Source organism: Vigna umbellata, chromosome 3 (assembly GCF_029865625.1).
Source record: "Vigna umbellata cultivar VRB3 chromosome 3, Vumbellata_1.0, whole genome shotgun sequence".
Taxonomy (NCBI): domain Eukaryota; kingdom Viridiplantae; phylum Streptophyta; class Magnoliopsida; order Fabales; family Fabaceae; genus Vigna; species Vigna umbellata.
Genome location: NC_142167.1, coordinates 36,546,990 through 36,568,733, shown reverse-complemented (window position 1 = coordinate 36,568,733; position 21,744 = coordinate 36,546,990). Strand labels below are relative to the sequence as shown.

Below are 21,744 nucleotides of genomic sequence, written 5' to 3'. Positions count from 1 at the left end.
TTCAAACAACAGATCTAACAAGTCAACATCAATTTTTAAAAGTTTCTACGTGTAATTATAAATTTGAAAAATGATAATTTGACCTCCACTTTTATTGTAGCAATTTCTTTGACATCTTTATTTTCTTTTTCGAGTCAAGTTAGAATTTTGAAGAAGAGAATAGGTGCCAGAGTTTTATTCTAATAAAAGTGTGTGTGTGTTTTTTTTTATATGTTAATAGGAACCATTTTGCATCATTAATTCATTTAATGATCCTTTACATAGTTATTTTAGTCATTGTCATGCATATTCACATCCTCACGAACACTAATTTTGCTTAATTGTTGGAGTTTTGGTTTTTATTTGCATTTTTTAATTTGTATAAGTACTATTCAGTTCTAAACACATATTTTAGTGATCTTAGGTGATTAAAACATGTTTTAAACACTAGCATTATAAAAAAACCATTCCACTTTCATTCAGATATTACATCAAACAACTAATGAAAACTAGATTTTGAAGAGGCATTTCATCAAACAGTTTGTATTTATTTGTTTGTAATGATGGCTAATTGTTTCTAAACATTAGTCTTTATTCATATTAGGGTCCAATAGTACACATGTTTGACATCAATTCTATTATTACCGTCAATGTTAGAAAGCATTTAAAGATAAATTTTGTAGTTTTTAATTTCATGAGCATAATAATTTTAGGATTTTAGTGCTTATAGTTAATTAAATTTCCCCATCACAAAGTAGTCACAATAATTTGTATTTATATATTTCTAGTTTTAAGGATTGAGAGTCAAAATTCCCTATATATTACTACATTTTAAGAAAATTTTGGTTTTGTGTGAACTTAATGGACCTAAATTTTAGTTCATGAACTATAGAATAAAAATTATAAATTTCAGATCCAAAATATTGAGTATTACCATGTAGGTGTTCGTAGGATTTATGAGTTACACAACATGATTAGATTCAAACAACAGATCTAACAAGTCAACATCAATTTTCAAAAGTTTCTACGTGTAATTATAAATTTGAAAAATGATATTTTGACCTCCACTTTTATATAGGCAATTTCTTTGATATTTTTATTTTCTTTTTCGAGTCAAGTTAGAATTTTGAAGAAGAGAATAGGTGCCAGAGTTTTATTCTAATAAAAGTGTGTGTGTGTTTTTTTTTTCTGACATTGGCTCCTTTGTTTCTTTCCCCACTTGCTATTTATTACTTTCTATTATTCAAATTAAAAGAATATAAATAAAAATATTTAAACCCTTTTAAGTAATTGAAATTAATTACATCTAAGCAACATAGATAAAATAGCTAGAATAAAGAAATAAAGAATAAAAGATGTCCAATGTGATAACATAATGCGAAAAAAAGGTTGAAGTTTGCACATTGATGTTTAGCATACATATTTTAAGGATTGTTGGAATTAAATATCGTTTAATTAAAAGAGCTTTTGCTACATATAGAATTTGCGAGAGAAGGGGAATCGTTGTTGTGATGGAAACCAAAGTGCTAAAGATATCCAAAGAAAAAGGGTAATAAAGCGAAGAACGAGGTATGAAAGGAATTATAGGGAGTGGAGAGAGAAGTTAGGAGGAAAGAGAGTGGAGGAAAGGGTTATAAAAGGGGAAGGTGAAGATGGAGATGAAAGCAAGAAGCTAATAACAATCCTTCTTCTTCCAATAATAACGAAGGAAGGAGATAGGAAAGGGTTGAATTGAATAAAAAAAGGAAAAAAAAAATGGGTCGGATATCAAGTTTAGTGATTGGTTTGATGGCATGCTTGATGGCAGCATCAGTGCGTGGGGAAGACCCTTACATATTCTACACATGGAACGTCACCTACGGCACTGTTGCACCATTGGGTGTGGAACAACAGGGCATCCTCATCAACGGCCTGTTCCCAGGGCCAGAAATAAACTGCAGCAGTAACAACAACATTGTCGTCAATGTCTTTAACTTCCTTGACGAGCCCCTCCTCTTCACCTGGCACGGTATCCAACACAGGAAGAACTCATGGCAAGATGGCACCTTGGGAGCCCAATGCCCCATCCTCCCAGGTTCCAACTACACCTACCACTTCCAAGTTAAGGACCAGATCGGCAGCTACTTCTACTACCCCTCCATCGGCATGCACCGCGCCGTCGGTGGCTTCGGTGGTTTGAGGATCTACAGCCGCTTGTTGATCCCAGTTCCCTATGCTGACCCCGCCGACGAGTTCTGGGTCCTCATCGGTGACTGGTACGGCAAGTCCCACCAGACCCTCAGGCAATTCTTGGATAGTGGACGTAGCATCGGCAGGCCCAGCGGAGTCCATATCAACGGCAAGAACGGTGGTCTTGAGCCCGCTTATACCATGGAGCCCGGCAAGACTTACAAATACAGAATCTGCAATGTGGGGATCAAGGACGCCCTCAACTTCAGAATCCAAGGTCATCCCTTGAAGCTCGTCGAGATGGAAGGCTCACACGTTGTTCAGAACATCTACGACTCCCTCGACGTTCACGTTGGACAGTGCTTCTCTGTCCTCGTAACCGCCGACAAGGAGCCCAAGGACTACTACATGGTCGCCTCCACTCGCTTCACCAAGAAGACCCTCGCCGCCTCCCGCATCATCCGTTACTCCAACGGTGTCGCCCCCGCCTCCCCTGAGCTTCCCCCAGCTCCCGAAGGCTGGGCTTGGTCTCTCAATCAGTTCCGCTCCTTCCGTTGGAACCTTACCGCCAGCGCCGCCAGGCCCAACCCTCAGGGCTCTTACCACTACGGCCAGATCAATATCACTCGCACCATCAAGCTCGTTAACACCCTCAGCAGGTTCGGTGGAAAACTCCGCTACGGACTCAATGGTGTGTCCCACCTTGACAATGAAACCCCACTCAAACTCGCTGAGTACTACGGTGTGAGCGACAAGGTTTTCCAGTACAACCTCATCTCCGACGACCCCGTTTCCCCCATCGGCGATCTCACCCTTGCTGCTAACGTCATCAACGCCAACTTCCGTGACTTCATCGAAATCATCTTCGAGAACCCCACAAAGGTTCCCCAGTCCTACAACTTGGATGGCTACTCTTTCTTTGCCGTCGCCATTGAGCCAGGGAAGTGGTCACCGGAGAAGAGGAAGAACTACAACCTTCTGGATGCTGTGAGCAGACACACCATTCAGGTGTTCCCCAAGTCCTGGGCTGCTATCATGTTGACATTCGACAATGCTGGTATGTGGAACTTGAGGTCGGAGCTTGGCGAGAATCGTTACCTGGGACAGCAGTTGTACGTGAGCGTTTTGTCTCCAAACAGGTCCCTCAGGGATGAGTACAACCTTCCAGATACTCAGCTTCTTTGCGGCATAGTCAAGGATATGCCTAAGCCACCACCTTACTCTTCCTAAACTTGGTTTCTTCTTTAATCAGAGCCACCTCGTCGATCGCTTCAACACTTTATCATCATCACACTCTTCGATCCACGACATATTCCTTAATTGATTAGCCCTTGTAGTTAATTAATTTTATCTTTCTGGTCACTGATGTATCAACCCTTTCCTATACTTTTAAATCAATAATACATATTCACACTCCTTCCTTCCATGCTTCTTTCCACTCTTCTTCCCTTTCTATTTTCCATCACCTACTTCTAAATAACTCAACAAATAAATCTACAATATACATACAATTTCTATACAATGCTTCCTTCCACTCTTCTTCCCTTTCTCTTTTCCATCACCTACTTTTAAATATGAAAATATTTTTGACAACTTTTATATAACAAGATGATAGTTTGTGATTGGTTTATTTTAAATATACAAACTAATAAAATTGTTTCTGCTGAAAGGGGATGAGGAAAACTCCTGCTCCTCCCCGCTCGGAAATGCTCCACCTCCGCCGATCGGTCTTTCTTGCTCCTGTCTTATCGCTTGGATCTTCCTCTCTCACTGCCAAAATGGGAGTGGCCTGCAGGAAACACTCTGACACTCAAGTCAGAATTTATCTCCGCAAGTCTAGTATAAATCAGAAAATCAGAGAGCTTACCTTCTTAATCAATTTTTATTTATAGGGTTTCAGGGAATATCAACCATTAATTTACCTATTAATGACGATCAATCCCAACCTTAACTGCTCCACAGTGACCGTTACACCATTAATTATGCATTCATTGACATTCAAATGTTGTCTCCGGCAAACGGCTGGAGAGCTCACGAGTATTATCCTGGTGTCCGACCAGGAATGACCGGCTTCCATCGCCCCTGCGTACCCGGTCGGTCTATTAACACTTCCATCATCCTTGGACGATCGGTCCAGCCTACTTGGTAGTGACTCAAGCATGTCCGGTCGGTTTAACCTACTCGGTAGTAACAAAAATAATAATATATGATCTTTAAAAGTTGTTAAAAGAATTTGTTAAAATATCATCGTCAACTACAATATACATATAATTTCTATACAATTATATATTATTTCAAAAATAAATTTAGCTTATATGAAATTAATCACCAAGTTATAACCAAGATGTTATAGACTCCTGGCCTAGTAACATCTCATCTAATTATCTCATATATTATTAGAAATCAAGCAGAAAAAATACCACACACATAATCTTCCAAAAAACTATAATTTATCACATTTTTATACTTGTAATAGAAAATGTATTTTTTAGTTTCTCTTTTACTTCAAATCCATTTTAAATAATAATTTTTATCTATCCTAAGCTACAACATTATTAAAAGTTACCAATAATGTATCGTTATTACAAAAAGTTTAAATTTTTTATATTTAGGTTTAATAGTCTATTTTGTCCCCAGTTTCGCTCGAGTATGTCAAATTAGTCCATCATTTAAAAAGTGCATCAATTGCGTCTTCACTTGATAAAATTTGGGTCAATGAGGTCCCTTCTGTTAAATCTGTACAAACAACGTTAAAATTTTTTTTCTCTCTTTTCTACTTTTCTGTGCAACATAGGTTTTTGTCAGTCTGGCAGTGAAGTCTAAGAAGCCACAGTTCGATCTGGACCAGGTGTGGGTGCAATACATCACATCCGCTCCCCCCTCCATGGCTTCTCTCTCCTTCTCCATTCGCCTCCTCTTCACCGCCACCAACCCCAACAAGGTTGGCATCTGATACAGCCAGTCCAGCTTCAACATCATGTACTGCGGGATCCCCCTCGGCAAAGCCACCATCCCTGGCTTTTTCCAACCCCACAGTCACCGTCAGGTCATTGCCACCATCGTTGTCGATCGCGTCAATCTCCTCTAGGCTGACGTCGTCGATTTGATTCACGACGCCTCCCTCAACGACCGCGTGGACCTCCGCGTCTTGGCCAATGTCTCGGCCAAGATCCGCGTCATGAACTTCAATTCCCCTGGCATTTAGGTAACACACCTGGTCCCTTCTTCAATTTTCCTCTTTCTCAATTTAGGTTACCTCACATTTTCACTCTTAAACCCTCATCTTCTTTGCAATTTTCTTTCTTTTTCTTTTCAAGTAAAATCGAGGGTTATTATGCTTTTTTTCTCATCTCTACCATGGCAGAGATTGAGAGAGTCAATGAGAATGATGTGTTGGATGCCCCAAGGTAAGAATCTTCTCTCTCTCTCTCGAGTTTATAACAATTGATTCTGGCCCTTTTGTAATTGGATCCAAATCCTAGAGCTTTTCTCTACTGGGTACATTGATTCTAGGTTTGGGTGGGAAATGATGGGAAATTAAGGCTTGGGTCAGGAATTTTTCATCATTTCTAACAAAAAATTGTTCATTGTTCTGTGCATACGTTGTTAAACTTTCACTTTAAGCTTGTTTGGTCATCTGGGTAGGTGTTTTGTATGTCATCTCATACCCAGTCAGCTATAATTGTGTAAATCCTATGGTTGTGTTGGTTTGTGATTGACGAGAGCTAATGCGGAGCAATTCCCTGCTGAAGGACTATGGGGTTACGGAAGGAAATGTTTTACATTTGGTGATTAGGTTGTTGGATCTCCAAACCATCAGTGTGAGAAATTATTCTGGAAAATACTTTACCTTTCAGGTGGAGAAATGCAGGGATGATGGGTATGTGAAGCAGCAAATTGCAAAAAAGGAGAAGCGCTTTGCTATTCCTGAATAGCAGGAGGTTGTGTGTAACAGGAAACTGTTTGAGGATCACATGTATGTACTAAATTGAATTAGGTGTCAAATGCATCAGTAATAATGCTGCAAACACTGACAAAAACCTGCTTTCCATACAAAAAAGTAGAAGAGAGAGAAAAAAATTTAACGCCGTTTGTACGGATTTAAGGGAAGAGATTTCATTGACGCAAATTTTATCAAGTGAGGATGCAATTGACACACTTTTTAAAGGATGGACTAATTTGACATATTCGAGCGAAACTGGGAACAAAATAGACTATTAAACCTTATATTTAAGATTATACAAAAATAAAATAAAATTGTTATCAATGGTCTATTTATTTGTAATTATCTAACACACCACCAATCAGTCTTTTATAATCTCATTTTATAAAAGGGATAATGGTACAATAATATTATATCTCAAATCAACAAAATAATAATAAAAGTGAACTAAAAATATTTTCAACAATGTGAAAACTGGATATCAACTTTTTAAGCCATATGTCTAAAGAGTAACCACCACAGAAGTTGGAATACGATTCGTTCACAATAATGTTTTATGCCACCATTAAAAACTATGAATATTATTATTTTATTTCAAAATATATATATATATATATATATATATATATATATATATATACTTTTATTATCAAAAGAGATTATAAAATAAAGGTGATAAAGAGGAGGCTATTTGAGAGCATTTACAATACGAGGACTTATTTGAGAAAATCGTACAGAAATAGGGATGTTCGAGATGATTAAACCAAAAAAAAGTTTATATATTATGTTTCAAGAGGCGGCTATAATACTTTGCTTAACATAGTATAGTTTCTTCGTCATAAATATTATCCATAGTAGACCTTTGATCACTAAGTTTCTAATCATAATCAATAATAATCAAGTGAGCTGAAGATAATTAGACTTTACAAGGGTTAAAAGTTAATCAATACATAAGACTTGGTCAAAACTTAGTTAAGTGTCTTGTCAAAAAATCAGTCTTTGTAAACAAATTGAATTATGTATTTTACAAGTATACTCAACTATTTTTAAAATATATAAACTATTTTAAAAATATATAGTTAATAGTTATAAATATTGTCCAGTACTAGAGTTGTAAAAACTCATAAAATAGCCTGTTAAGAGTTGATAAATGTATTAAAGTAATGAGACTGAGAATTTGTGTTAAAATAAGCCAATCGTATAAATAAAAATTTAAAACACTTAGCTCATTATCTAAATATTTTCTATCTCTCTAAAAACACTATTCTCTACTCTTCCTCTTCCTTCTCTCTAGATTTTCTCACTAGAGATTCATCTGATCGGCAATAAGAAGCTTCCTAGACGATCCAGACGTCAAGAGCTTTCTATCCCACTGATCAATTTCGTATTTAGAGCTAGTAAGTTTTGTTTCCCTGGAGTCTTGTGAAATTCTAAAACTTTTAGCACATGCAAGCAACATTTCGGTTTGCATGTGTTCATCAGCTTTCTCTCCTCAATTCTGACTTCTTTCTTGGTCCTTTGGTTGGTCTCTTCACACAAATATGTGAGCTATAGGTGTTCTTAAGATTTTATGGTGTTGTGAGCAAATTTTCTAGAAGGATAGAAGTTGTTCGGTTCGGCTAAGAGGTAAGGGAAGCTAATTAATTTAATTATGATTTTCTGTGTATGAGATTGCTGTTTGGATGGTTACATGTGTGGGAAATTACATGATTGATTATTCTGCATTGATTTTTATGCTTGTTGAAATCTGTGAACTGGTTGGGAGTCTTCTGAGGTGTATTCATTGTTCGATTCTAGTTTTAAGGAAGCGGAGAGGTGAAAATGAGACTTTGGGGTCGGGAGAGAATTTGGTCAGTAGGGAAAGTCTAGGCAAGTTTCTTTAGACCTGTTAGAACTCTTAAGCCTCTCTAAAATGTGTCAAAATTGAAAAATGGATGTTTGGTCATTAAGTGGTGATTCTGCATAAGTTGGAGTTTAATCTAATACGAATTTTTGTAGGATGATGAGAAAGGTTGAGGTATCCTTGGATAGGTGTAATTTGGTATATGATTCAAGTGTGGGGGATTTCAAGTTGGGAAAAATATTCAATTTTGGTAAAATTAGGTGTTGTTCATAATTCTGCAGTTATTCTGCAGAATTATGCAGAACGCTGAGAGCACTGTTGACCGCTCGGTCATAACTGAGTTCGATTTTTGTAGAGTCTTACCGTTCAAGACCGTTCGGTCTTAGGTCGAGGTGTGGTCTCTTAGTAGCATTCGGTTTCTTAGTAGTGCTAAGCCTTGTACTAGCGCTCGGTCTTGGTAATGCTCGGTCTTGTACTAGCACTCGGTCTTAGTAGTGCTCGGTCTTGTACTAGCGCTCGGTCTTGGTAGTGCTCGGTCTTACACTAGCGTTCGGTCTCGCTCTAGTGTTCGTCATACACTAGTATTCGGTTTAGGCTCTTAGTGTCCTATCTAACCTAAAAGTGTTCGGTTGTTCTAGCATTCGGCCCTCCAACTACATTAGGCACATGTTTGAGCCTTACTCGTTAAATGACTGTTTGATCATGGTCGCGTGTCGTGAGTGTTTTCTTGTTCGGTTTTGTTCATAGGTTATGTTGATATTTTCCGCTCAGTCGTATTCATAGGTGGTGGTTGTACTATCGTTCGGCCTTAAACTACTATAAGATATTTGGTCTTTAAAAGATTATTTCTATGTTTTACTCTGAGTGTTTATTTCAGTTGTTTAAATGAATTGGGCATGAGGAAGTATGTTTGTATTGAAGAACGGTATATTTTTAAGGTGGATTGAAAGAGAATTCCAAGGAGGAATGTCTTAGTCTTTGGTTACCAAAGTGGTGGTATAGTATGAATATGGACAACGAAATCCACGGCGTTCATCCTAACATTCTAATGATTACCAAGTCTCAAGTAGAGATGGGTAAGTCCTGTTGTGAGAATAACAGGAGGCTCTAGCCGAGGGGGGTGGGCTACGGTGAGTTATAATGGGTTAACCATGTGCGGCAGCTAATGGGTTTCGAGTTACTGCACCTACGAGTGCACGAACGACCAAAAGCTACATATTCATACTAGTCTAGACAGTCAAAGCAAAGTGGTTAGTCAATAAGTGTTTATATGTTTGATATATGTGTATGAGTGCCTTATTTATCTGATTAAATTGTTTGTTCACATGATTATTAAATTACACTAGCTTACCCTTGCTTTTCTGTCTTGTCTATGTTATCCGTTCAGTATTTCTTCTTTACAATGATCATCCGGTGGGTGTGAGCAGAGGATGGCGAGCGTTCTCTAGAGCAGGCACTGGATGGAGAGGACTCAGCTACTTAGACTGGGACCAATCAGTTGTGTGTATAGTTTTGTAGGGACCGGTCAGCCATGCTTTTAGTTTTGCATTAGGACAGAGTTTTGTAAAGTTTTAAATTTATGGTTATTTTAGGATAACTTTAAGTTAACTTTATTCCTAGAAACTGTTCTATTTTATCATTGCATGTGATGACTCTACACTATAGTTTATACTATATTTTGGGATGTTACAAGAGTAATATCATAATTATGACTTGGCTTAATACCTCTTTTGTTCCCTCGAAAGAGGGGGAATGTTCATAATCGTCCTACCTTTTTTAAAATGTTCAAAACGGTCCCAACTTTTAAAAAAATTGGTCAACTTAATCCTTTTTGGTTACGGCGTTACATTTCTAACGATACAGCTAGCACCCTGGACAAAAGTTAATGATGTGTCCAATTTATCTGACTACGTGGAAACCCTAATTCCCGAACCCTAGCTTCCTTGTGCCGCCAGCACCATAGGCAACCGTAGGCCGTCGTCAGCCACCCTACCGTCATGCCGCAACCTCGCCATCACCCAACACCAGCGTCGCCGCCGGTAGCCACCACCGTCACCAATACAGAACACGAATGCCAAAGTCTCGAGTCCTCCATCATCATCTTCAGCAGCTTGATAACAGTTGAAAAAGTGTTATTTTTATGCTTAAAATTGATACCAAAAGCAACCTTTAAGACTTAGAAACTAACTTGAACTCATATTTTTGCTTTAGTTTTGTGAATAAGAGAGTTAAAGGTGAATTTAATGGTTTTGTGCAAGATTCCCTTGATTTTGTAGGCTAATTGAATGATTTGAAAGAAGAATTGAAGTACCGAATGATTGGAGTGCTGAAAAGTCAACCAGAAACCAGAAAAGTCAACCAGTCAACCAGAAAAGTCAACCAGTCAACCAAAATGCTGAAAAGTCAACCAGAATACAGAAAAAGTTCCACTGAGCGCCACTTTTCAAGTGCCAAAATCACCGCTGAGGGGCAAAAACAACAGTTGGGGGCAAAATGGATCATGCGCTATTACCGCTCAGCGGTAAAATAGCGCTGAGCGCCATTCTAAATGGGCTTGGACCGGTTTTTTGTTACTTTTATGGGCTTGGGCCCAATTTTCTGTATTTTTTAGAATAGTATATAAGCTTTAGGACGTCCTAGGGTTTGTATCTTTGGCTGAGAGGAAGCAGAAACACACTTTTCACCCCTTGGGGGTAGATTGGGAGATGGTGACGGCTCTCCTCTTCTCTTTCTAGGGTTTTCCTATCTCTTTCATTCTTTCATTATTGTTCATCTAGTTTCACCATGAATATGGTGAACTAAACCTTGTATTGTTGTTGGGGAATCAATGTAGTCTTGTGAAACTCTCATATATGGAATTTGTGTTTAAACATCTTATTTTAAGATACATGCTTTATTTCATCATTAGTTAGGGTTTGTCCTCTTTGCTTAAAGCTTGCGTTGTTTAACTCATTCAATGCCATGATTATTGATCTTGTCGATATGGGAACGTACAGGGAAATATTGATCCGGGAAATTTCTCCCAATAGCATATTGCCTAGACATAGGAATATGAGGGTTGGTTGCCGTTAAGCTTCCGCACTTTAGAATTAATTATTAGGGATGCTAGGAATTGTATGAACTCGTAATTAAGGATAGGCCTTCTTGCAAGGTGATTTAGAGAGTGACATTAGCAATTGATGAAAAGAATGATGAATTCCTAAAGTATATGAGAGTGGATAAGATGAAATTGATAACCCCAACAACATACTCATCCATCTAATTCATTAAAGTGTTTGTATTCCTCTTTTCCATTGATCAAATTCACGCATACATGTTTAATTATTGTCTTTTGGATTTAAACCTACAATCAATTGTTAACAAGTCTTAAATAATCAACAAATCATATAGCTAACTAGGTCGTGAGTCCTTTGGGAGAACGATACTTGGTCTTACCGAGTTTTATTACTTGATACGATTCGGTCACACTTGCCGATTGTTAAACAAGTTTGTGGCGCCGTTTTTCGGTGTTCATAAATTTGTCATCACAGCTTCCTCGACTTTCATCTCCACCATGAGACACTTTTCAGGTCGCCTTAGAGCTGCAAGGACCGCCATCCACCATGACCATTGTAAGAGCACTCTCTCGCACACACTTGTAGAAACCCAAACGGAGAAATCCCCAATTCCAAAAATCTTTCGAAACCTAAATCACCGCACAGCTCTTCAATTCATCTCCTCGTGAGTTTCACCCAACCTTGAGCTAGCCATCAGCGCCTCCACCAGACCTAAATCACGCCATCTCCCACTGCGGTAGAAACCCACCATGGCCAATGTTCATCATCTTCTTTGCACGGTAGAACCATCACGCCGTACCTCTAGATCGCAACCTGTACATCATGGTTTCTCCACCTTCGCAAACTGCGAGCACCTGCAAGAAAAGAAATCCAGACAGAGATTCCATATCCAAATTGTAATCATGATCGCGCAACCATGGTTTCTAAATCACGGCTTTAGGGAGCCTGAAACGTGAGGCGAGGTTGCGGCAAGATGGCAGGGTAGCTGACGGCGGCCTACGATTGCCAATGGTGCTGGCGGCACAAGGAAGCTAGGGTTTGGGAATTAGGGTTGCCATGCAGTCAGAGAAGTTGTACACGTCATTAACTTTTGTCTAGGGTGGCAGCTGCACCGTTAAAAATTTGACGCCGTAACCAAAAAGGATTAAGTTGACCAGTTTTTCAAAATTTGGGACTGTTTTTAACATTTTAAAAAAGGTAGGACAATTCTGAACATTCCCCCTCTTTCGAGGGATCAAAAGAGGTATTAAGCCTTATGACTTTTGTCTTCGTTTGACACGAATCCGATAAATATATTATGGAGAGTAATGATATAGTGACATACATTTGCATTCATTTGAAACATATTATAAGAGTAAAAATAATTATAAAAAGGTGAACTTTTATATCAACCCTTTCCTATACTTCTAAATCAATGATATATATTCACACTCCTTCCTTCCTTCCATGCTTCGATCCACTCTTCTTCCCTTTTTCTTTTCCATCAATCACTCTATCTACCTAATTTTAAATAACTCAACTCTATATTTAAACAAGTATAACAAAATACAAAATGAGAGAATAAAAGAGAAAAGCATAATACTATCTCTTTTTATGTCAACTACAACAACATAATACATAATCAACATAAGAGTAAACATAATACGAAGAAAAAATAACCACCAATAATCGTCAAATAATCACTACAAGAAATAATGGAATTACATACGAATTATTATATACGGATTTAGAGTCATATTTAAATCAGGTATTATATATGAAAATTATGTACGAATGTTAGAAAAAGGCTTTATATACAAATATTATATACGGATTATCTGTATATAAATTTCGTATATAATGTTGGCGCGGGGTGGCGGGAAAGTTACCCAAGGATAGGATCCGTATATAACCTGTATTATCCGTATATAGCTAGAACCAAGTTAACCCATGCATTAGAAATTTTGAAAGACTAACCCGTGCATTACAAATTTTGAAGAAGTCAATTGCAGACTCTAGTGGACACTTTATTTTCGTTAATTGCTCATATGTTTCTCCATTTCAATGGTCTAATGAGCATTCCTTTTTTGTTACTATTATTCTGTTACACATTACTATTAAAACTTGGTGTTGACAAAGTTGAAAATATTGTTCTAAAGGCATAATTTTATTAGAATTCACAGCATAGATCAAAGAACCTGCAATCACACTAGTGCAGAAAGGGCTTTAGACGTTCGTTCTTTTGGCCTTTTGACGTCTGACGTTCCCTCGACGTCTTTGTGGGTGATGTTACTCAGACTTCGGGGGGTTCACATCGGACGTCTATATAGACGTCCGGTGTGTCAGACCGGACGTGTATATAGACGTCCGGTGTGTCAGATCGGATGTGTATATAGACGTCCGGTGTACACCGTCGGACGTCCATATAGACGTCCCCAAGTGCCCGTCTGACGTCCCCATAGACGTCCGACTCCTCCCTCCCCGGACGTCTACCTGCTTGAATTGTTTTGTGGTAGGGGCTGGGGTTGGACGTCCGTTTGTGCACTGCCAGACGTCTATAGACGTCCGACAGTGCACTAACCGACGTCTACTGGGCTTTTTTTTTTAAAAATTATTTTATTTTTGCAATAAAACCACACCTGAAAAGCAGAAAACTGTCCCAGAACAATTTTGCAATAATATAAATATGCGTTTCATATAAACAAAGTTCTACTTAATGTAAACTATAATCCACTACCAAAACTATCAACATAAAACTTAAACTAAAACTAAGCAATGTTCAACAAGAAATAAAGTTATTCCTAACTCCATCTTTGCAGAAGATAAGCGGTCCACTCCTGCCTTATCTCTTTAATTGTGTCCTCTGGAATAGGCGATGTACTCTTGAAGCGCTAAAAAATTCAAGAAAGATTCATTATGGTTTCATATATGTTTGAAGATGAATTTGATTTGTAATGTATTCAAGGTATACATCATTACCTCATTCCAGTCATCTGTAATGATAGCTCGAATGATGGTCTTAATCAAACACATCACATAGAAGCCACATTCCCATGAATCTAGCTGCTGGTTACACTAAAATGACAAACTAAATAGTTAAGAATTTAGATCATTCAATAACATGGAAAATGAATTAGAAACTATAAATGACTTACAACCTTTGGATACAAAATTTGAACCAGTTGACCGCGAGATTTACCAATAACTCTGTACAGACTGAAAACACAAAGTATAATTAATATGATTATATTTATCATAAAAGTTGAAGGTGAACATCAAATTCAAAGTCATTTTTGGAGAAACACTTACCCTTGAAGCATGGTTCTCAAGTCATTTTTCATCCTCCTGTGCAACGAACAAAACCATATAATTTTACATTGTTTGGGAATGATGACCATCAGCTGCCAGTGCGACCTATCACGAAGGACAAATAGTTATTCAACTAATTAAGGAAACTATAATAATGAACTGACCACATATAACAACACCTACCCCTCAATATATGGCACAAGGTATACGTCTCTTTTTGACTCATCAATCCATGTTTGCAAATAATGTTGCCTGTTTTGAAGTGTGTTACCAGACGGTTGAATGGTCTGAGGTTCAACAAATCCGTACATGGAAGACCGACCTTGGTCTACAACGATTGTGTCCATGTACCTAAAACAACAAAGTTAAGTTGTTAGAAACTATAACAATGTAAATAAAAGTAATATGAAAGACCAAATTGACTATCTTACATACACCACAGCTGAATGATGGAAATATTCAACATCCTGTCTCCTCCAAATACTCTCAAATCCAGTATAGTTCTATTGATGCTTTCTTCAATTTGGGTAATTTTGTCATTAGCTTTGATTAAGGATCATCCTCTGCTTCAGTCATCTCATCATATTCATGTATGACTGTATCATGAATTGGCTGCTTCTGAGGACGTGTGATGAGAGGGTCGCACCTCTCACAAAAGTTGTGCATAAAAGAATGCAGTATAGTGCTAGGACATGACTCCTAGGTCGTCGCTCAAGGACCAAATTTGGTTCAAATCTCAGATCAAACACATAGTGGGGGGGTTTTGAAAAAGTTTTTGGTTGCGGTAAAATTTAAATAAGACTGAATTTAAATTCAAAACAGTAAAACAAAATTTAAAACAGTGAAAACGAAATTGGTACAGTAAAAACGAAATTGCAGCAACATGAAACAGTAAAAACAGATCTGGAACAGAAAACAAAAATACAGAAACAAAAATACAGTAAATTAGACTTGGAGTTTTTTTAGAAACAGAAAATTAAACTAAACTTGAATTGAATTTAAACTGCTCATAAATTTATTACAGCAAACAAGAAAAGGAAAAAACTAAATTGGAATTTAAACACTACAGCAAAGAAGATGAACTCAACCGTAACCCTCCATTCTCTGTGTGCCGTGCACTTCCTCTAGTGCCCAGCCTCTGTCCCGTTCCAGCCCATGGTGTCCGGCATTCTCTATTTGACTTTCTCCTCCACGGGGTTTCCTACTCTACTCGCGGCCTCCTACACTCCAAATCCCTACTGGAAGAACACTACCTACTCTACACCTCACATTCCCGTGCACACCATGCCCTTCTTCCCATCTCCACGTGCTCCTGGAATGCTTCCGTGACACCACACCCTTTCAATCAGCGAGTGCTTTCTTCTTTTAAATAGACAAAAATGAGCTTTTCTAAGGAACCGAGTGCTTCAAAAAAAATAAAATGCGTGTGGTGACTGGACATGTCTAGTTTATGAGCCAAAATGAAATTAAATGGAGAAGTAAAACGTAACAGTGTGCACAAGACAAAGCAAGAAAATGAAATTAAATCCAAGCTTTATTCTAAACAGCGTTTTCAGCCAAGAGAAAGTTCCAAAACCAAAGACCGAGAGAATGAGTGGAAAAATGGCCAGTGGCGGCTGGAGCACACCTCAACCATTCTCCATCCCGTAACCTCCTCAACAGTGTTCAAAAGCCAATAAAATAGTAACCAGTGGCGGAAAAAAAAAACAGAGAAGAGTGGCAGCTGGAGCCATCCTCCTTGGTTGCGGCTGGGTCCAGGTGCTGCAAATTGCTGGTGGCAGCTTCGCTTCTTGCTGGATACACCTCTGCTAGAGCTGTGTGCATCTGTCCAACCCTTACACGTGTTGCTGGACTTGCTTCTCCACCGTGCACACCCCAAGCTGCTGGACGTAGCACCCTTCTTCCAACTCTCCAAACTTGCTGGACCGTGGATGGAATTCCGTATGCACCTCCCAGATGTGTTGATTGTTGGATGCCACCCGTATCTCAAGTGTGGACGTGTGTGCTTCACTTCTTGCTAATTGATGCAACCTTTTGCGTGCTGGACCGCTTCCCATTCTCGTGCTTTTTCTTTGCTGGACACTCAAATTCAATTTGTCCATGGGCCCCGCTGTTGCTTTGCTTCCAGAATCAGGCCGTGACACTCCATAGTTGCTGGATGCCACCCCCTCTTGCTTACTAGACCGTGGATCCAAGTGTGGGCCTGATGTACCAATTCAAAGCTGCTGGCTTGGAGCTCTCCATCAACGTGCATCCGCTTGCTGCTGTGACCTATGTGGCATTTGTTGATATGCTTGGCAAAATGAATTGTCATGGGGCTGTGTTGGGGCCGTGTGGCGTGTGCACCCATGTTTGCTTGAGTGCTTCTTCTTTTTACTCATCAAATTATCAATTGAAAATAGCGTCACCTTCCCAAGCTTGCTGGACGCTCCAAGTGTGCTCATGGGCTGCACCTCCTGATCTCTCTCGGTACCTTTTTTTTTTTTCCTTCCAGCACCTCCCTTTCCATCCAACAACACATGGCCGTGGGATAGCCAAGAGCTTTGCTTCCTTTTGAATGCTACTGGACAATTCTGGACACACCCCTATTGATGGAACATTCTCATGGACCACCGCATGCTCTCTTTCTTCAAGAATAAATTACCGCATGCACCTCCAAAAACTAAATCCACACCTCCTCAATCATTTTACTTAAATTATAATTTATGTGGCATTTTCTTTTCACCTCCAAATGTCCCAAATATTGTCCAATAATTTCCCTACAATTAATAATGCAAATAATTAGTCTAAGATAATTCAAATTAATTAAAATAAAAATTTCTGATCAAATTAAGCACAATTAAGAAAAATGGGAGAATACTGGACATTTAAGCATAATTCCTTGATTAAATCCGGTACAATAAACTAAGTGAAATCAATAAAATATTGATTCATCAAAATAGACCACACTTAGTCTTTTGCACTCCTGGGCAAAATCAAGACGCAGATCAGGGAATAGTTCAAAGGACATTTAGGGTATGACACAAACTTAGCACACAGAAAACAAAGACTCGCAAGGAAACAAACAGAATTTGCACAGTCCTCAAGAAATCTGGACAGAGAAAAGAAGTAGACAATTCCAACACAGAATGAATCAGAGAAAGCAGATACTCATGAAATCATCCAAGCAATTCAAGACATGGCAAAATGATTAATCAGCTCAAGAGGTGAATCAAAAGTAACAAAACCTCACAGATGCACTATCAGTGTTTCTCTCAAGTGTTTAGGGTAAATCAATATCACTCAATGCACTCAAGAAAGCAATCACAAATAGACTTGGCAAGCCTCTAATATCAACACTCAAGCACATACGCATGTTCAAATCAAAAGGTCTTTTCATGGTTGTAATGGGGCCAAGGACAAGGGAGGGTATATCTGGGTAAGAAGCTACAAACCATAAGGAACAGAGGAGCAATGGGGAACAAGTGTAAACACATTCAAACACACCCACAACCTCTAATTTCATCCTCTTCTTGACTCCATTATTATTTTTTTTTCACTATTTTTCTGCTTTTTTTTTTCATCCTGTCTCTTTTTTCTTTTCTCACTCTTTAGGACACAACTGTAAGAGACAAGATACACAACATATTTAAAAACACAAAACAAGAAGAGGAACCAACCAGCCAATTCCTCTGAAACTCCCAGGAGACCACACTTATTCCCAAAACAATTCCAAAGCTTCAAAATCCTTAAGGCTAAGGTAATAATGGTTTTTTTTTTTCTTTTAGGGCTGGTGAATGAGCTTCAAAACAAAGAAATGGGGAAAAGTATAGGCTCAAAAGGGTTATCAATGGATCAAAACAGGGTAGGTTCATCTGGCTCTAGAGAGGCTCAAAAACAAAACTGCCTTTATCACTTCCAAACATGCATATCAATCAAGAATTATCAACAAGAGTCAAGCCAAGGCATATGCGCAAGCAATCAAGAGACATATCACACACAAGAAAGAACATAAAGTGGCTCAAATCTCACACAGGGTAATTCTGTCACAATCAATTCAACTCTCAAAAATCATAATCATCTTCCAAGCAGAGAAAAGCAAGGATTTCAAACAAATAAGTATCAATGAAGTGAAGGAAAACTGACAACCTAAACAAAGTCCAGAAATCAAGAGAAACATGTAAAACTGTATACAAGACAAAACAAACACTACCTAGAAAAGAAAAAAAAAATTTAGCCAAGAAAACAAAAACTAACAGAAAAAACAGAATCTCCCCCAATAGACCACACTTAAACTACACAGTGTCCTCAATGTGTCATAAGCCTAAGATCAGGAATCAAATCAGTAATCATATCATGGACAAGTGCAATAAAAGTAGGAAAAAGGGGGAGAAGAGAAAAGAAATACTCCCCTGATCATGGTGGCAGTTGCCAATTTTGGACTTGTAGGGAGATGTCTTCTGTCTTAGGGTCCAACAAGGAAGTTTTGAGGAAGAATTGCTTCATCCTCCAGATTTGATCTAGCAGGGAGATATCATCCACAACTGGATCTAAGAAGCAAGGATTGTTGATGAGCGGGTTCAGCTGGTGCCTATTGCTGTTGAAACTAGTGTGTATGTAAGCGCCTTTTCCTTCCACTGTGGGTGCATGTTGGTCAAATTCATGTGTACCTCCTGCAACATGGTTAGTGCAATGTGGCTCCAAAGAAATGACGTGCAGAGGTATAACACCCAATCCCAATTTATCAGACTGAACCTCAGATACATCCTCAGAACATGAATCAATTTCAAAATCACAAGCAATATCAACTACAGACTCAGATTCATGTTCAATGCATGGAGATAAACATTCGGATGCGACAGCAAAAATTGGTTCTCATCATGCATAGAGGGAAAATTAAAATCAGACTCAACAACAATATAATCATCAGCATACCTCTCAACAACATAATCATCAATATAATCATCACTAACATAATCATACTGAGGTATGCTTACCTCCACTTCCCTGAAGATTGGAAGAGTGGTGGAAGCTGATGATGGTCTACCTTTCTCAAAAATGTTGCTCATATATGCCTGGTCCTCAAAATCTTTCTCGGTCTCCTCAGGTGCAAGAGTGGGACCATCTGAAGGTGGGAAAGTATGTGGCGTAGTAGTAAGCTCATGACTCTTCTCGCCATCTTCTATGTTGATGCCACTATCATCATCATCTGGAATCTGAACAGTCTGAAATGGTAACTCTGAATCTTGAGACTGTTCCTCAGTGAGTTGAGTGGCCATCTGCCCTATTTGATCAGTCATACTCTGAATGGCAGCTCCTATTTCTTGCTGGAACTGCATGTTCTCTTGCTGAAACTGAAGGTTCTGCATGGTCATCTGCTCCAACAACTCCTGCAATGTAGGCTCAGAAGTAGAAGGCTGACGAGCTATTTGGGCAAGAGCATCATATTGCTGACTTTGGTATTGCTGGACTGGTGGAGGCATACAAGTACTCTGGAATGGTGGTTCTTGATAATGATGTTGTGGAGCATTATACCATTCCAAGGTAGGGTCATTCCATCCAAGACCGTTGCTCTAAACATATTGCACAAGGGAAAATTTGCTCAGAAACTGATGCTCAAGATATCCCCAATTGGTAACGGATCTCAGAGGAAGAGAGTCTTTCCAATCCTTAGCTGCTCCTTGTAATGAATGCGGAAATGCGGTCAAGAAAATGTAATCAAGAGGGACATCTGGAGGCTTCATTGAAGAGCACATGATGTGGAGCTCCTCCAAATGTCTGTGTGGGCATTCCCCTGCAAAACCATGAAACTTAGGCAGCAAATGTATCAGTCCAGAGGTGAGATCGCAATGAAGATCATCCTCCTTAAGTGAAACCGGCTCACAAAGAGCACTCTCAGAAATTAGAGGATGAGTCATATTGTTCTCAACATAGAAATCAGCAGAATATGAATTACAATCAGAGTAACATGCAGAATGAGAATCATAATCAGAGGCACTAGCAAAACAAGCAGTATTCACGAAATCAAAATAGGTAGACATGGAAAAAGAAGAATACTAAAAATCACGAAACAAATAAAACACAACACATTTATACATGCAACACGCACACACAAAACAGAACATCACATCACAACACAAGACAAAACACAACACACACAAACACAACAAAAAGACCTAAGACTGAACCGTTGGTCCCCGGCAACGGCGCCATTTTGATGAGAGGGTCGCACCTCTCACAAAAGTTGTGCATAAAAGAATGCAGTATAGTGCTAGGACATGACTCCTAGGTCGTCTCTCAAGGACCAAATTTGGTTCAAATCTTAGATCAAACACATAGTGGGGGGGTTTTGAAAAAGTTTTTGGTTGCGGTAAAATTTAAATAAGACTGAATTTAAATTCAAAACAATAAAACAAAATTTAAAACAGTGAAAACGAAATTGGTACAGTAAAAACGAAATTGCAGCAACATGAAACAGTAAAAACAGATCTGGAACAGAAAACAAAAATACAGTAAATTAGACTTGCAGTTTTTTTAGAAACAGAAAATTAAACTAAACTTGAATTGAATTTAAACTGCTCATAAAATTATTNCTCATCGTTTGTCACATCAAACAAAAGTTAACGCCGTTCAATTTTAAGGACTAATTGCAATAGTTTCAAAACTAAAAGAACTAAAAGGAACAAAAGTTTCGAATAGGAACTAAACTCAATATCATGTGATACTTAAGAGACGAAAAACATATTTAACCCTTATATAAAAAAATAACATACCATTTCAATCCCAAATTTTTTGATAATAAATTTGAAAACATTTTTTAACTTATATATATCCTACTTATAGCAATTTGTTTGAAGGACAGTGAGAAAAGGGTTTTGACTAGGTAGTAAGTACTTTTGATGTTTCCTTCATCCATATGCCAACAAATAATAGTAGGGTTACTGTTGGGAAAGTAATATGCCCAAAGGGAAAGTTCTAGTAATACATTCTTTTAATACATCTTTACTAATACATTATCTATTATTGATTAAAATTTACAAAAAATTTGTGAAATTATAAATGAGACTCTTTAAATAAGAAACTTAAAATTACGAAATTAGCAGTACTTTACCAAGTTACAAAGAAGATTTAATTTTGTTAAATAAATACTTCTTTTAAGCCAGTTAAATGAATACTTCTAGATTATTGGAGTGTTACATTGTAATTTAAAAAAATTTCTTTTGTTAAAAAATAGCCATTCAAGAAACTTGACATGAATTGGGTACTAATTATTGTAACTTGTTTGGTTCTACATTTTAGATGTAGTTTTATTGGATCCTATGGTTTATTTTTTATTTAAAGAAAATTTTCAAACACTATAATTGTGTGAAATCGGTGCTTTTTTAAGTCACATCGTATTCATTTTTACTCAATTTCTCTTTGGATGGCTCAACTTATACATACTTAAAGATTTTGGTGAATTATTTCACCATGCAAAGTATTTTAAT

The 21,744-nt window shown here is 38.0% G+C and overlaps 1 protein-coding gene across 1 annotated transcript; it reads left to right on the top strand.

Annotated features, from left to right (window-relative positions):
- Positions 1-1,573: 1,573 nt before the first annotated feature.
- LOC124820542 (L-ascorbate oxidase homolog) lies at positions 1,574-3,574 on the top strand. The gene has a single exon (XM_047292254.2). The coding sequence runs from the start codon at positions 1,735-1,737 to the stop codon at positions 3,376-3,378; it is 1,644 nt and encodes a 547-aa protein (XP_047148210.2). The 5' UTR covers positions 1,574-1,734; the 3' UTR covers positions 3,379-3,574.
- The last annotated feature ends 18,170 nt before the right edge of the window (positions 3,575-21,744 follow it).

What these genes read in the sequence shown, in the direction of transcription:
- LOC124820542 (XM_047292254.2), top strand. Translation starts at nt 1,735, where the DNA reads ATGGGTCGGATATCAAGTTTAGTGATTGGTTTGATGGCATGCTTGATG.